The sequence below is a fragment of the Alternaria incomplexa genome, assembly GCF_024043165.1.
Source record: "Alternaria incomplexa strain BMP 0042 chromosome Unknown scaffold_34, whole genome shotgun sequence".
Lineage (NCBI taxonomy): Eukaryota > Fungi > Ascomycota > Dothideomycetes > Pleosporales > Pleosporaceae > Alternaria > Alternaria incomplexa.
Window position 1 is genome coordinate 13,749 of NW_026249883.1, and position 16,618 is coordinate 30,366.

Consider the following 16,618-nt stretch of genomic DNA (forward strand, 5'->3'; position numbering starts at 1 on the left):
CCCCTTTCCCCGCCGCTTCCACCAACACATGCCCGCTTACGGCTCGCTGGGCGGCTCTCCTTCACTACGCAAAATGGAAAACGGAGGCTACGGCCAGAGGTCCCAGGGCTTCAGCATGAGCCGCATCATCGGGGATCCCTTTGCGCTGGCCACGATATCGATTGGCATTGTGAGTAGCCCGGAGTACGCGGCAGTCGCGGGATCTGGTCGCTAACGTGGTATACAGCTCGCCTGGGTCATCGCCTTTGTCAGCTCCATAATATCAGCCATCCACGGCGGCTTCCCCAACTTCGCCTGGTGGACGCTCGTCTTCATGTTCTTCTGCATTGCGGGCGTCACCGTTACGGTCGCCTCGGATGCGGAGAGGACGTACCATGTCGCAGTGAGTAGCCGTCACTGCCTACCACGCGAACGCACTTGCTAATTCCAGCAGATCGTGGGCTTCCTTGCCGCCGGCCTGGTCTTCACCACCTCATCCGTCAACTCGCTCGTCTACTCGCCCGTCGCTCCCTTTGAAGCCGCGGCTGCCGGCTACATCCTCCTCTCCATGATTGCCGTAAGTCATGCCAGCACGCCCCCCACCAGTCCCAACTAACATGCCCAGATCGTCTGGATCTTCTACTACGGATCGCAACCGCAAGCCAGCCACCGCGCCTTCGTCGACTCCTACGCCCTGCACAAGGAGCACCCCGGCTCGCGCTCATCCCGCCCCATCTCCAACGGTTACACCAACCGGCCCGAAACCCAAACCGCCAACATCCCGCCGCAAATGTACACATCCGCCCAACTAAACGGTTTCGAAACCTCGTCGCCCGTCTCCGGCTACCCCGGCGGTCCCGTCGGCGCAAACGGCCGCAACAGCTCAGCCCCCCAGTTCGGCGGCATGAACAACAACGTCTCGACTCCCACAAACGACGACGCAAACAACCAGCAAGAAGCTTCCATCGAGTACCCGTACCGCGCCAAGGCTATTTACAGCTACGAAGCCAACCCGGATGACGCGAATGAGATCAGCTTCCAAAAACACGACATCCTCGAAGTCTCGGACGTGAGCGGACGGTGGTGGCAGGCTAAGAAACCAAACGGCGAGACGGGTATCGCGCCCAGCAACTATCTCATCTTGTTATAAGAGAAGAAGAAGAGAAAGGGCGCGGAGAGACTGGTTCTCTTACACCAAACCCTTCTTTACGACCCTGCCACGAATGTTTCCTTGCCTTGTCAACTTTCTACTCTACACTTCCATGTGCACAGCTACATCTTCTGAAGGGTGCTCGCTTCGACAGCCAACGCGGAGCTGGAAAGGAGAGAATTTATGTGGGTGTTTTAGGGCGATTGGATATTTGACACCGTGCAACACAGAAAGTTGCGCACACGGGTGTTACTGTGGCTACCATACCTTTCTGCACGATACCCAAAGTTTCCCGTTTTTGTCTTTTGTTTTTCCTTCGCTTCTACATTCAAATCAGAGTAATTCTAAATCTTTTGTTCGTTTTACTCTTTGAACCTTTCTTCTGCTCTATTCACTTCACACGAGCTGTGAGTATGTTGAAACCGTCTACCCTTCTTGCCTAGCCTTCTTGTCATGTATTTTATGTATCTCTGTTTTTGCGTTGAGTTCATCGGCTTCCAATGTGAAAGCAGAGCAATGGGTGTTTTTCGGCATGTGAGAGGGTAGTTTTCGTGGTTGTATCTCATGAAATTGAGACAGAGGAGATAAGTGGGTGTATGCATTAGCCTCAGCAAGCCGGGTATTTTTCAGCGCGCAACAAGTAGCGGGAAAATTAGCGATTAGCGATTAGCGATTGTGTGGAGGAAATGAAGATTGTATAGAAGCAACAAGAGAGAGAGGAGTAAAGAATGCAAACTTGACTGAACTCATCAAAATGTGCGTGCTTTACTTTCTGCGTGAAGACCATGCTTTCACCTGTCCGCATGTTAAAATAGTTTAGCAAGTGAGGATTCCTTAGTTTATAGTAAGAGAATAAGATTGGGTATCTAAACGCCTGTCCAAGGAGATGCAACCAACGCCTTGTTATATCCAAGCCTCAGAACGCCGTATCCGTACATAAATCTCCTCGACGGTCAATAAGAACCATGACCCTCGAGCGATAATCCGTCTCATACTCGGCCATACAAGCCTCTAAATAATATACCGCCTCCATCCATTAGGGACAAGACATTTCTTCCCACTGTCATCCGGGCCCATACGGAACCGCTCCCATCGCGCATCATACCCAGCGCCGAGAACAAGGATAGTCTCATCGTCGAGCCATCCGATGAGCCCCTTGGTCGGTCGGCCGCCCGGCACACCCGGAATACCTGCACTCAGAGTAGCGGACCTACCGTGTGGACCCCAAGTGGTAGGCTCGTCACCCATTTCGAACTTGGCCGTAGCCGTAGGATATATATCTGAAAACGCGCGGGGCAAACCAGGGATCTTGGACAAGATACCATACTTGTGCTGCGACGGATCGGCTTGTGAAGAGGCATTTGTCGCGGTTACGAGGTCGTAGATGTGGAGGCTGGATTTATCGGATGTCACGGCGAGGGTCGAGCCGTCGGGGGAGAAGGCGAGGGAGAAGACAGCAGCGGGGTCGACGCCTCGGCGGAGCTCTGCTAGTTTCGTGCAGGACGGGAAGGACCATAGTCGGATGATAGTGCCCTTCTCGCTGGCTGTTGCGATGAGGTCGCCGTTCCTGCTTATGCCGATTGCGCGCAACGGGCTTTCGTGAGCGGGTATGATACTCACATTGCCTGTGTTGAGATCGTAGATCTTGACCTGGCCCGCCGCCCTTCCTGGAAATGCGACGATGCTCGTGCCCAGCTCACACAGCCCGAACGGGTTATTGACGGTCTCGTACTCCGCCGATTTGACCGGCGGCACCTTCATCTTGTATATGCATATCGAGTTGAGCAGCGCGACGATCATGTGTGACTGCGAGAGGCGCACGCGCTGGACGGGCGTCTTGAACTCGGTAGATGTGGTGAAGCGCTCGGTTTTGTCGTTCCAGATTTGGACCTCGTAGATGATGTCAGTGTCGTTGACGCTCCAGTCGGGGTCCTCAGGAGGTACCTTGTTCTGGGGGTACTTGGGCTGCTTCCCTCCTCCGACCAGGGCGATGTAACTCTTGTTGCCGAGCATCTCTGCGCAGCCGATGCCGCCGCCGACTTCTGTGGGGGTGTTAGTGGGATGTGGTCGGTATTTAGGATAGGGTGCTACCTCTGGAAATCTTCTCTTCGCATGTTGAAGACGAGAATACTGGAGGTGTTAGCAGGGGCCTTCAAGATGTATGCGCGCGTCATACCGCGAAACCCGTTCTCCAGGGCTACCGAGAAGTGCGAACAGTCGGCGTTGAAGGATGCCGAGAGCACAAAGGGCCCGGCATCCGAGTCTAGAATGGGCCGGGTGTTCATGCTGGGCGCAGCGAATAGAGCGGATGTTTGTACGGGAGGTTGTTTCGACTGCTCAAGTGGGGCGTCTTAAGTGCAGTGCGGAGGTGGGTGGAGCGCTGTGCTGAGATACTTCGGACTTAAAGTGGCCAGCAAACGGCGCCGACAGCGTTATCGCGGTGTATGAAAGTATGCTAGGCCCATTTTATCAGCAGCGACTGAGGCAAGGCGAGAGTGAATAGCTGCGAGAGGGTTGGTTGATAGCGATATCGAGGGTCCACGGCTCCTCCAAGAGCTCGGTCACGCCCACGGGATCCACCTGAGCTCTCCCGGCGCTAGCCATCTAGGGCAAGCGCGACTTGAGGACCTGATGGATGAGCAACGATGCTTTTGGGCACCATCAATCCCATTGCTATGACCGGAGAATTACTACCACCTCCCGCGCAGAGCCGCACGTGAGTGATGGGATTCTCTAACTTTCCATTTCAAGTTATAATGTTGAGCTTCGAGACCCTGATAAAGTACCCCGCTGAATACTGCTACCGGGCAGAACAGCGCGCAGACATTGGAAAAGCACCAACGCGTTGTGCTTGCCAACTACACATACTCGCAATACAATTCGTGATCAATGTCAATTCGCAATCACTCGTGTTGTACATCTTGCCGAAATCAGTCGCGCCAGGTGGTCGCGCCAAGAACGAGACTGCGACCGGGGTGTTTCCCGCTAGCGAGCCCCTTTGCATCGCGCAGGGAGTAGCTGCCAACGTCCCCAAATTTCCACGACGACACCGCTCCAACACCACACCACAGACATACGCCCCCGTCTCACCCCCAAGCAGTCTCGCCTCATCGCTAAATTGTCTCCATTGCGTGTGCACCCCGCCCATCCACCACACCCATCACATTCACCGCCCCCGAGTTCATCATGTCTTCGGTACGACGCTCCCCAACACCACGTCTCCCTCAGGCCACAATGCCGCCCTACCCACCACCACACCACCTGCCATTGACCACACCCGCTAACAATGTCTCAGGCGCTTAACAAGACGCGCAGAAAGAAGAATGTCAAGAAGGGTATCCAGTTCTGTCTGATGGTCTGTGGTGCCTCTGGTACCGGCCGGACGACCTTTGTCAACACCCTCTGCGGCAAGCAGGTGCTCGGACACAAGGAGGTCGACGATCCAACAACGGCACACGTCGAGGAGGGCGTCAAGATCAAGCCCATCACAGTCGGTACGTCGCCCTGATAAGGACCAATGGCTATCATCATCGCGTGCGGCTGCTAACAAACATTAGAACTCGACGAGGAGGGCACCCGCATCTCGCTCACCATTGTCGACACACCCGGATTCGGAGACCAGATCGACAACGAGGCCAGGTAGGCATCTTCTAGGACTTACCACAACCCACGCTTACCCTCCGCAGCTTCTCAGAGATCGTCGGCTACCTCGAGCGACAGTACGACGGCATTCTCGCAGAGGAATCGCGTATTAAGCGTAACCCCCGATTCCGCGACGACCGTGTACATGTCCTGCTCTACTTCATTACACCCACCGGTCACGGGTATGTATGCCGATCTCCTCTGCCAGCTCCAGCTAACACGCGAAAGTCTCCGTGAACTCGACATTGAGCTTATGAAGCGCCTCTCACCCCGCTGCAACGTCATCCCCGTCATCGGCAAGGCTGACTCCCTCACACCCGCCGAGCTCGCCGAGTCGAAGAAGCTTGTCATGGAGGACATTGAGCACTACCGCATCCCCGTGTACAACTTCCCCTACGATATCGAGGAGGACGACGAGGACACCGTCGAGGAGAACGCCGAGCTCCGCGGCCTGATGCCCTTCGCCATCGTTGGATCCGAGGACATTGTTGAGATCAACGGCCGACGGGTACGGGCACGCCAATACCCCTGGGGTATCGTCGAGGTCGACAACCCCCGCCACTCCGACTTCCTGGCTGTGCGAAGCGCCCTCCTCCACAGCCATCTTGCCGATCTCAAGGAGATTACGCATGACTTCCTATACGAGAACTACCGTACCGAGAAGCTTAGTAAGAGTGTCGAAGGTGGTGCTGCTGCGTAAGTTTTGTCCCCGCTCTACTATAATATCAGTACTAACATCCTACAGTGACTCGTCGATGAACCCCGAGGATCTTGCCAGCCAGTCAGTGCGCTTGAAGGAGGAGCAACTGCGACGCGAAGAGGAGAAGCTGCGCGAGATCGAAGTCAAGGTCCAGCGCGAGATCAACGAGAAGCGGCAGGAGCTCCTGGCCCGCGAGAGCCAGCTGAAGGAGATCGAGGCCCGCATGAACAGGGAACAGAGCGGCCAACTGCAAGACCACGACGCAGACGAGGCTTAGATGACGCCAACACACCTCGCTTTCAGGATCCGGCTGTTGCATCTCCTGCGGTCTTGGTCAAGCACGGGTAGCGCGCTTGCCACGGGAAACCATCGAGTCGTCAAAAGGTGTATTGATCATCACAGCTGCGGGCGTTTGTAATAGGTGGCTTGTGCAATGCCGACACGGAAGGGACATGGTCGGATGCCGGGCTTCATTTCTTCTTATTTGGGGGCCTTCCATCTTTTAGCCGACAGTGATAGCTCCCTTGGATCACGTCTGTGGTTACACTGTCCTCGACATGACACTGCTTCTCGTATGTTTTCTTAGCTTTTTCGATACTTATTCCCCCGCCTTTTGGTCCTTCATGTAGGAAGTAGTAATTAACATTCTAATATCACCCCGGTGGTCATAAATTTTGTTTGTCAATTGTGCTTTCTTAGTGTGTGATTGAGTATCTCGCGGTTTTGCTCCTTCCTTTCGTGACTGCCAATTCTGAGTGTGAGGAGCGCGCCTTCCACACAATGTCACTCACTCCACGATCGCGCATGCTGGGGGCCTCTAATCCATCGACGATCACATCTCTTCTCGTCTCCTCAACACAACGCCCACACTTGCTTTGTTCGTGCGCCTTCATGTACACTTACGACACCACAACTGTCGACTTACGCCACATCGCCAACGTTTTGTATACCCAAAATACGCTAGATTAGCTTGCTGTTTCTTCACCGATCAGTCTCGCGAATGCCGTCCACCCTGGCCCGGCAGATTCTCACCGCACGTTCAGGTTGACGAGATGGTATGCTCAAGCGAGCAGCATTTGAGGCCGGCACCGCGAGACGCGCATTTTGGAGCTGGCGGCAGTGGCAAGTATAGCAGTAACCTACTGCGTCGAATGGGCACACACGCTCGATACACGGTTCCATTCATACGGACTCTCTACTGCACCCTGAATACCTGGTCCACATCTGCTTCTCCCTCTCGCCCTAACAGTTTGCAGCCGCTACGATAGCGCTGGCGATACTCTTCTTACGTCCAATGGGTTGAGTCTGATCAAGCATCAGTCACGTGAAGGAAGCCAGCGAAGCAAACGTCACGCACTCATCCAATAAATGGCAATGGCACAGAGAAGAGTGAGGGTGATGAGGGCACAACTGACGATACAGACGACACCAAAAGACTTCGTTGCGATGATCGCTGTCTTGCTGGTCGATCTTAGTGAACACTGCGATGCGAGAACGAAGCCATTCACTTTACGCCCAGACTCAGCGAGTATACTGGCCCCATCAAGAGCCAATGACAAGATTTCCTGCAGCTCTTGCATACATCATACACCCCATACTGATTCCGCATGCGCGAATTGCAATCTGGCCTATGGGTCTGGTGTCTCAAGGTGGACGATGATAGGGCCTCTCGTATGCTAGCTGTCGAAACTTTCACGTCGGGATTGACTGCGGAGACACCTCAACATATTCCGAGTATATCCTGCAGTGTGAATATACCTCGCCTCCGCGTTTGCCGACAGACTTGTCACGGAGAAGACCGCAAGAAGCAACTACTGCAGTCAGCTCTAGGCCTTTACCCCAGGTCTTTCGTCCACCAAGCGATCTTCCCGCACCGGTCAAATACTGCACGTCATGGTAGCGGATCGTTTCGACCCATTCCATCCTGTCTGATCGGTCTACTCTGCAAGTGCCGATGCGCCTTACTCTCATGCTTTTCCCGTCGGCTTCTAGTCTTGCAGAACTACTCACCGGTCACATCGCGCACAAGACGACATCAGGCATCATTCTCATGGAAGGATCTGCCAGCGGATGAGACGATCATGGCGAAAACATGATGTTAATGACCATAACAATGGGTTTCAATAGAACTCACTGCAGTAGTCATCATATACGGCCGCACACTAAACGATCAAGAGTCGCCCGTGCTCGTCGGAACGGCACCCTATCTACTGAGATTCATGGCTTTTACGTTTGAAGGTCGGGATAAATCAGGGGTTAGCCTGCCGTCCATTAGCGTTATACTGGCTTTATCCCTGGTGCATCGCGGATTAACAAAACCACAGCACAGCGGCAAAGCGAACGCGAAAGTAGGCACGTATCAGAGCTTCGACATTGATCAAGGCAAGCCTCGGGTCATACTCGTCCAGTCATCTCCTGCCAGTTTAAACATGTCGATCCTGATCACGTCAACGGCCTAAAACCTGGCCGAACGTACGTCTTCAGATCCCAAGATGCTCCAGGGACTGGCGTGCTCCCCACACAGTGGGTATATCGGCCCGCTTCTCGCCAGATTCATCTGGTCTGGCCTCTGATGCTTCCCTTGCGTATCGGACCACGATGCCCTCAAGATAGATGATCTTTGACAAATCCCTCAGCCAGACATGAACAACCCGGTATCAGACCCTTTCAGCGTCGGTCCGCTTGCACATCCTCGTATGCGACATCGGCATACCGAACGTCGCCGACTCTGCACGCCATGTTCTATGCGTCTCTTCACCGTTCAGATCCCAGGATGGTCAGGATGTCAGACTCGTGGCTCGATGACATTGGCTTCATTGAACGGAGTACGCCCGGCCGGTACTCTATCTCGTGTGGGTCCAGGAGCAAAGCCGAAGCGCAACTATCCGTCCACGTCTCGGTGCCAGTCATCAATACAGATGGGTGCAGCCGATGCGAATATGGCTAACCGTCGCTGCATCATGCCGGAGATCGCCCCGATATGGATTCCTTCGTTCGTTTTCGCAGAAGATGGTATCATTGAGGCGAGGTGAAAGCGTGCAGATGCGTGAGACACGCAGACGTCCTGGTCTATTATGCAATGCCGTCCCAGGAACAATCCTGCATGTGGTCCTGGATCGAATAAACGCCACAGCCAAGTGGCGGCAACGGCGGCGGGGAACCTTCACACGTACCAAGTGCCAACACAAAGTCGACGCGTTATCTCCTCCTCGTACACGCGGAATTCAGCGCAAAGAATGTGTTCTCGACCGGCATACATAACCGACAGCTTTGTGTATGAAACGTATGAACCGAAGTTCGTCGATCGGTAGAGCGTTTGGTTCTCTGGCTTGCGTGCATGGCGCACGCCCCTAACCCCACCTTTTCCCAACGGTTCCACTTTTTGACCTGATCCGGCTGGAGATGTACAACCATTATCATCATAACCGCGCAGTGCGCGGCTGTCGTTATTATGTTCGGATGTCGACGCAATGACTCAAAATATTCTTTGGGACCGAGGCGGCGATTTGCCGGTTCAGCTGGCTACTAACGACCCACTGCTTATCAGCTGCCGCGAAAGCTGCGAACTCTATCGTCCCTCGCGACACGCCTTCTCGGCTGTGCTACTCAGCAGTGCAGCATGTGCACTCCTTTTGTGCCGCGTCTGCAACAGCGTTGAGCGTGTAGTAGCTGGCTAGTTGACCTTACATGTCGGCCACCACTTATTCATCATCAGCTACTGCAGACTGCTGCGAGGCGCCAGGAACCGAGGACTAGACACACGCTCGGATGGGGAAAGCAGAGCCTCCTACTAGCTGAATCCAGTTGTACTGTATACAGGATCGAATCATAAATCCGGTTGACGCCATCTTATGCAGGCGGGGTCCCACCGGCGTGGTTCGGGAATGCCAGGTGATGCAGGTCTCAACACAGCCGCCAACCGCACGTCAGCTACCCACCTTCAGAGTTTTCAGGAACGTCCGTCAGTGTGCAGCAATGCACAGTAGCCGGGCACGCGCTCGCCGAGCTCACCGGAGGATCGAAGTCACCTCATCAAAACGAAGATTGACGGACTGTCCTTGAGGCCAGTCAGGATTGATGTTCGCGTGAGCCGCTTGGAGCGCGGCGGTAGTCTACGCACGACCACATCCGGAAATACATCTACAAGGTTATTCATTGGATGCAGATTAACTTTACCCTCTTCGATGTGCATTACTCCGTAGTCTACAGAACTGTCCCGGCTGTGAGCGATTGGGTTTACCAAGTGGCCACCATGTTCTTTCTTCGTCGCTCAATGCAGGGACCCAGCATCCGACTGAGCCTTGTATGCATGCAATACCGGGGCTTTCGTCACCCACCCCCTTCAACGTCTGCATCGAGATGGAGTGGACCCATTTCCTCATATGAGGATAGATGCGTTCAGCGAAAAGTCTAGACTCGCCAATCGGATTGCAGATCGGCTGGGGAAGGAAAAGTATCCCTGTATACGCTAGCTCAGCCACTCACCTCTTACCGAGTCTGAACGGAGTCGCTCTTCAGCGCCGGGAGCAGGGGCATGACTTCCCCGAAAGCTGAAATCTCACTAGCTGCCTAGTCTAAATCGTTCTATCCAAGGCCATTGTGCAATGGTATGACCAGCCGACTTATTCTTGCACGCGACTGCGGCGGTAGAGCTAGTAAAATGGGACCCTCTGACAGTTCCGTCATCACGCACAACATGTTGCCTGGTGTGAGCGGGTACCACTTTCGCCTTCACCTGGGTGCCGGTGCTGGCGTAACCGACTGCTCTGTCATTAGTTGGAAACTTTCTTTTGTACAACCCTCCCGCTTCCTCATCCTACCATTGGTGAAGTCGTTTAACTACTTCTTCCTCCTTTACTCGAACCAGGTACCAGAGCGATAGTACATACTACACCTGGTGCGACGTGAAACGCCACCAGATCACGTAAACTCACATCTCTACACTTCCTTTTAGTTGGCTTCTTAATCGTACATCTTGTCTCACCTGGGCCTCTCTTTTCACCATCATCCATCTTCCCACGCACTGAGCTTTACACCTCTTCACCACTTCTTATCATCCAAGACGTAGTGAGAGTACTCTTCCAAAGCCATGGACAGACCGCAAGTTTCGATACCACCCGTGAGTAGTACCATCAATATCGCATACAGCTCCAACATACTGACCCCAAACGCTAGGCTGCGAATATCCTTGGTGTAGGTTTCTCTGCCCCACCCACGTTTTTGACTTGAGTCATGATACTGACATGCGATCTCGTTCTCTAGACGCTCGGCACTGGTGAGTACCTCCGAACGTTTCGTGGCTAATGACTATGCTAACTTGAGTAAAGTGTATGCAACCCCACGTCAAGCCCTTGACCCCACGAAGCACTTGCTAACAAAGGTCCGAATGCAGCTGCTGGTGTATCCAAATCATCCCACAGTAAGTGTCACACATATCAGCATCGCAAATGACGGGTTGCTGACTTTGCCGAAGAATATGGACCAACTGGCGGCGAAAGAGCACTGAAGGCCTCCCAGGCACCATGCTGATACTCTGGTCAATTTGTGCGACACCCCACATGAACGAACCTGGTCGACTCAGCTAACCACAGGATGCAGGCGGCGTACCGTTTGGTGTATACGCGATTGTTCAGGTATGCTAACACCCACCGCGCACTCCGTCTTACCTTTTATTTACGTGTGATTAGAACTTCAACTTCGCCCTCCAATTCCAACCTCAAGCTTTCGCCAGTCTCACCCTCATCGCATGGGGCCAAACACTCTACTACCACAACAAATGGCGGGTCTGGACAGCTACTCTCGCGACCATCGCTCTTGCAGCTAGCTTCGGTATCATGGAACTCATCCTCATTCTTACACTGCGCGTAAGTCAACCACACGCTACAAATCACCATCTTGTAGAAAGCTACTAACGAAATACCGTACAGGGTCCATACAGCCGCGGTGTCGAATGGCCCATGATGCTAATGGCCATCTCCGCCTCCGTCATCCAAGTCATCGGCCTAATCCCGCCTTACTTCGAGCTCGCCAAGCGCAACGGCCGCGTCATTGGCATTGACTTCTGGTTCCTCACCATCGACTACCTCGGCGCCTTCTTCTCGCTCATGGCCGTCGTCGCGCAGCAATGGTTCGATGCTCTCGGCGCTAGTCTATACATCGCCTGCATGGTCCTCGAGACTGGCATCTTTGCTAGCCAAGCGGTCTGGCTATGGCGTGTCAGACATGTGCGCAAGGAAGCTAAGAAGGCGGGCAAGACGTACGACGAATACGTTGCTGAGAACAGCGGCAAGAAGTTGCCGAGGTGTGGGAGTGAGGAGACGTTTGTTGATGTTGAGACGGGGTGCGAGAAGAAGACGACCATTGGAGGTGGAGAGTATGATGCTGGTACAGCTGAGAAGGTGGTCGAGAAACCATCCACGACCCAAGAGGAACGCATCGATGCCACCGAGGCCACTGCGACACCCGCATCGACATCGACAACCACGTTGACGCCCATATTCACTTCGATGACAACAGCGCCATCACCCGACGCCCTCCAGGCTCCTCCCGCTGCCGTCCTGAAGAACGACACGTCCGGTTGAACCCCTCATTCCACATCTCCCTTTTCTTTCGGATAATTTGCACGGCGTTGCACCTACCTCTTCCGACTTCTTCATGTCCTGTACGATACCTCACGATGGCAATCACGGCGTACCATATTTCCTTTCCTTTCCTTTCTTTCCTCAATCTGGCGACGATGGTTAAAAGCTCTTCCCGCTCCTCCTCTGGTAGGAGGTCAAAAGCTCGTTTCCTTGCAAAAAGTTGAAAATCACTTGGGTGGCTATCTGCTATGGTCTATGGTGTTACTTGGGGATAGGGATAAGTCAAACTGCTGACCAGTGTGCGTTGGCATGGCACGGCTTGTACGAGTAGGAGTTTAAAACTAATAACATGGTTGCTCTAATAGTGCGGACCTTGGTTGAGTTGCATTGAAGCTAAGGCTTACAATCGACACGTAATCTGACAATGCGCGATAGTCATACGGGCTAGTGAGATGTCTTTGCTCGTACGGTATTGGAGTGCCTGTTTATCTGACTACAGTTTGCTACTCTCTTTACTACATTTCCTCCCCCCATCAAATGATACCAAGGGCAATGATCAACTCAACTTGCTACTCATCATCCATTTGAGCCTTGCCTCGCTGTTCCTTATTCTCAGGACCAGGTCGCTTGGTCGACACCGTACCTTTGAGCTTCGCAGTCTCAGCAACACCCTCACCCTTCTTACTCATCTCGCCCTGCTTGGAAATCTGGGAGCTGTGGTGAGTGTCACCATTAGACAAACCCTCTTGCTTTCCAGACATGTAGTTGAAGCTCCTGGGTTTTCCGCGGGGATCGGCCTGTGGTGTTACTTAGCAATCAAGAAGTGGAAAAAAGTGTTACATCTTGTACGAACCGGGTCGGCTACATGTGAAGGTGCAGCCCCGTGACCCATAGCTTTCGGACCCAACTCTTCATTTGGGTCCGGCCTGCCAGCACCAGGTGCGCTGGGATCGCCTTTCATAGTGATCTTGTGGCTGCGCATGTTTTCCTCGTTCTCGCCAGCCATCTTGCCTGGCATGGTGGGATGCGGCTGAAGATTGGCCGCAAGGTTCTGCTTTGACGAGGGACGCAGATCTGAATTTATAGCGAAATAAAGACCGCCGGTGAAAGCCATGGCTACACCTGCGAACTTACTAGAGGATACACGTTACAGGAGGATCGGGATGAGAGTTGCGATGGCATCAAAACGTACAATGTGAAATCGCTATTCTGCACCTTGGGAATGATGGGCTCGCTGGCATATTGCCTGCTCTGGGCGCCATTCCGCAGTGGATGAGGCCTAGCGCTACGGGAACATTTCGAGCCCTGTATAGTAGTGCCTGTAGCGGTGGCGACTCGCGGCTTTGTAAAGCGAAGTAGCGGCATATTGAATCACATAGATGTAGATGCTAAGTGTAATTGAGTGTGGAGGAATGATTGGTAGTTTGTTTCCATCCTCCATGATATTTAGACATTTGGTGCTAGGCCAACATCAGGTTCCAAGGTTATCGTCAATGCGCGCGAGATGATGCGTCATCGATTCAGCGGAGCCATCTCCGGGGGTTGAGCGTCGATAGAAGGGGATGGAAAAAGCAGTACGTGCGCCGTGGACTGCATGAGAACGCGTTTCATCAGTGTTGCATGGAAGGATGACGTCTTTGCGGGGTGCGGGCACAGGTCTGGGGATTTGGAGACGCCAATTCCGGCTAGCGTGGTGAATACGTCATGGGTCGTTCGCGATGACCCATCAGCGACGAGCTGATTACAACTACTAAAGATACTTACTATATCCATACGCAACGGCTATTCCAGCTCTCAAATATCACACGTTCAAAGTGACATGTGCCGTCGTGGTAGGGTGTCCAATGAGCGATCTAGGCAGTGAATCTCATACGCGAGCTAAGCAGCTCTGCCTCGCGACACGTACGAGCACCTTTCAACGACGACGACAACAACCCATGCACTCGTCTCAAATGTCTCAATATGACGATAGGACATATTATGGCTTCGCAATCAATGTAGGCGGATCTAGAACCATTGCGACAGCAGCTCGTTCGTACGACGCTCAACACACTACCTGATACCGACGATACGACCACAATTCTCTCACACGGCGCGATAATTCTCCGACACATGCGGAATACTGGCAATTCAAGAAAAGAAGTCGTCTCGTCCAGTCGGGTGTTAAGCGTACCTATCTTTCCGGCTTTCTCTTTTCCGCTCCGCCCCGCCTTACTCACTATTTCCTGCTAACCGAGAGGGTACGTCTTAGTAGAATACGGACGAGCACGCTTTGTAGCTGCTTCCACGTACTTTATATGAAAAGAACGCTTTATATCATCTCGGTGATACATATTCACGACTATCGATTTCCGTGCCGAAACTAACGATACACTGATCAAAGCATCATTCTACCAGCATAATCTCAAACGAATTGTTCTCATCCCCAGGCCTGACGGTAGAACAGCTGACATCCTCTAGATAAGTCCACATTCTCCGTCTTAACTAATAGCATCAATGTCATGCAACGTTTCCCCGCCGTGCTTGTCCTCGATCGAAAAGGCCGAAGATCTTTCCTGAATCTGGGCGGCGAGACCATCAAAACTCTTCCCCATCTCTCTGTTTCCCAAAAGCAGTCACTCGATTAGATGGTCGTTTTCCCATTGAATGAGCGCGTGCGTTGTCTATCATGCTCATTCGGCCCGTCCAAGAGTCTATTCATCCGCAACTGTCCGGTGTCCACGGATTCCGGTCGAGCGCATCGGTGTAACTATACAACCTTATCCTACATATATATACCGTTGCTTGTAACACAAACTCGACAAATCCAGAATACGCGATCACCACGTCCGCTCTCATCACTGTGTACCACCATGGCCGCACCCGAATTGCAGCTTTTCATATCCCCAGGATCCTGCGCTACGGCTGCATACGCTCTACTCATCGAGTCTGGACTTCCATTCTCAACCAAGATCATCAACGTCTTTGAGGGCTTCCCCGCCGAGGCTCTGCATCTTAATCCGAAGGGCAGAGTACCCATATTGCACGTGAACGGCGAGATCATTACGGAGATGCCAGCCATCATGATGGCTATCGCACAGCTCGTTCCTGACAGAAAGTTCCTCGGAGAGACAAACATGGAAACCATTCGATGCTACGAATGGTTCAGCTTTCTATCTGGGGAACTGCACACGCTGGGCTACTACCCCGTCTTCCGTCCACACTACTTCATCGACGACCAGGATACGTGTAAAGAATTGCGGAATAGAGGTCTAGAGAAGGTGGGGAGGTATTATGGTATGATTGAGGACAAGATCAAGGGCTTGCATGCAGTAGGAGATGGATTTACGGCTGCGGATGTGTATCTACTGCCCTTCTATCGCTGGGGTATCGCCTGGGGCTTTGCGATGAAGGAGAAGTATCCAAAGTACACAGCGCTTATCGAGAACCTGGTACAACGGGAAAGTGTGAAGAAGGCGTGCGAGATAGATGGTATGGAGCCACTTTCCGCAGATCTGCTCAAGTTGCCGAAGTTGTTGGTAAAGTAGTCGCAGCTTATAGTTAAGAACACTTTATTCAAGGAATTCCCTGAACACCATAGAGCCAACGTCAAAATAAGGGCATGCAAGGTGAGTAAGCTAACGTTAATGTAGGTTCCAGACTTCTTCAGTGCTTTGTTTGTATGAGGTGGCAGTAGTAACCTGTGATGGCTCGATCTCCGGTATTCCATTTTCTTGCATTTGGAGTGATATTGTGTATGCTGGTGACCAAGATACAATTGTATTCAACGATAGATAGTCCGCTCTTCCGGTTCCATTACAAATCCAGATGAAAGCGAGCAGTGTGGGAACCCCTCTATCTGCTGGTACTGAGCAACACCCCACTGAACTTTAGCCAGGTGGACGTCGACTTCCGTAGGCGATGGGTGGCAAGCGGCGCTTATGACGAGACTGCAAGATCCCGCGGTCGGCACCTTGACCGACATTCTCTTGACTCCAATGAAGAATACGACTCCAAGTAGCGAAAGTGCAGCAAATAGCAATACATATAGACTGAGTGCAGAGAATCCACATGCGGACTTCGTGGCGCCTTCGAGCATCACCCCGTAGCGATCAAAGAAGTCAGCACGCACAAGAAAGAAGGTTTGCGACAACAGCCAATGAAGCGTTCCACTGGTGATGATGAGTGGAAGGCTCCATCTGTAGGGTAGTTGGAGGAAGTAGGTGCTTCGCTGATCGCCGAAAGGTTTAGTGACCCTCAAACCCTTTTTGGACTTTGCTAGATGGTTCCATTCGTTGGCTCCGGACATAGCAGTGCAGATCATGTTGACCGAAAGGTAAAAGAAGGATAGTATCAGTTGCGGCACGTTGGCAAGCCAGGCGTTCCACAAGGTAGCGGCAGCTGTGGTCCCATCAGATCCAAAGGGGACGTTGTCGTCAGATCCGATCCCCCAGCCCCAATGACCACTTGATGTGTACAGTGGACCCAACGCCAATGTGATGACGACGAAAAGCAACCTAGTGGATTAGTGCCGATATAAAGGTAGAAGGGAGTCGCGTACAAGAAGCTATATAGCACCTTTGCTGA

General features: G+C 52.8%; 6 protein-coding genes across 6 annotated transcripts; 4 read left to right on the forward strand and 2 right to left on the reverse strand.

The window, feature by feature from the left end:
• Window positions 1-28: 28 nt before the first annotated feature.
• SHO1 (Transmembrane osmosensor) lies at window positions 29-1,129 on the forward strand (the record flags this gene model as incomplete). Its single annotated transcript, XM_051440524.1, has 4 exons — window positions 29-169; window positions 227-382; window positions 434-556; window positions 605-1,129. The coding sequence occupies 4 exons, from the start codon at window positions 29-31 to the stop codon at window positions 1,127-1,129; spliced, it is 945 nt and encodes a 314-aa protein (XP_051285604.1).
• Window positions 1,130-2,140: 1,011 nt separating this feature from the next.
• Window positions 2,141-3,414, reverse strand: J4E90_011013 (uncharacterized protein; the record flags this gene model as incomplete). Its single annotated transcript, XM_051440525.1, has 3 exons — window positions 2,141-3,171; window positions 3,221-3,259; window positions 3,306-3,414. The coding sequence occupies 3 exons, from the start codon at window positions 3,412-3,414 to the stop codon at window positions 2,141-2,143; spliced, it is 1,179 nt and encodes a 392-aa protein (XP_051285605.1).
• Window positions 3,415-4,415: 1,001 nt separating this feature from the next.
• Window positions 4,416-5,748, forward strand: J4E90_011014 (uncharacterized protein; the record flags this gene model as incomplete). Its single annotated transcript, XM_051440526.1, has 5 exons — window positions 4,416-4,623; window positions 4,687-4,768; window positions 4,816-4,953; window positions 5,000-5,467; window positions 5,517-5,748. 5 exons carry the CDS (start codon window positions 4,416-4,418, stop codon window positions 5,746-5,748), a joined length of 1,128 nt encoding a protein of 375 aa, XP_051285606.1.
• A 5,557-nt stretch (window positions 5,749-11,305) lies between these two features.
• J4E90_011015 (uncharacterized protein) lies at window positions 11,306-12,052 on the forward strand (the record flags this gene model as incomplete). Its single annotated transcript, XM_051440527.1, has 2 exons — window positions 11,306-11,335; window positions 11,399-12,052. 2 exons carry the CDS (start codon window positions 11,306-11,308, stop codon window positions 12,050-12,052), a joined length of 684 nt encoding a protein of 227 aa, XP_051285607.1.
• Window positions 12,053-12,621: 569 nt separating this feature from the next.
• On the reverse strand, window positions 12,622-13,070 carry J4E90_011016 (uncharacterized protein; the record flags this gene model as incomplete). The annotated part of the gene is made up of 2 exons (XM_051440528.1): window positions 12,622-12,849; window positions 12,906-13,070. The coding sequence occupies 2 exons, from the start codon at window positions 13,068-13,070 to the stop codon at window positions 12,622-12,624; spliced, it is 393 nt and encodes a 130-aa protein (XP_051285608.1).
• A 1,834-nt stretch (window positions 13,071-14,904) lies between these two features.
• J4E90_011017 (uncharacterized protein) lies at window positions 14,905-15,579 on the forward strand (the record flags this gene model as incomplete). The annotated part of the gene is made up of 1 exon (XM_051440529.1): window positions 14,905-15,579. The coding sequence occupies one exon, from the start codon at window positions 14,905-14,907 to the stop codon at window positions 15,577-15,579; it is 675 nt and encodes a 224-aa protein (XP_051285609.1).
• Window positions 15,580-16,618: the final 1,039 nt, after the last annotated feature.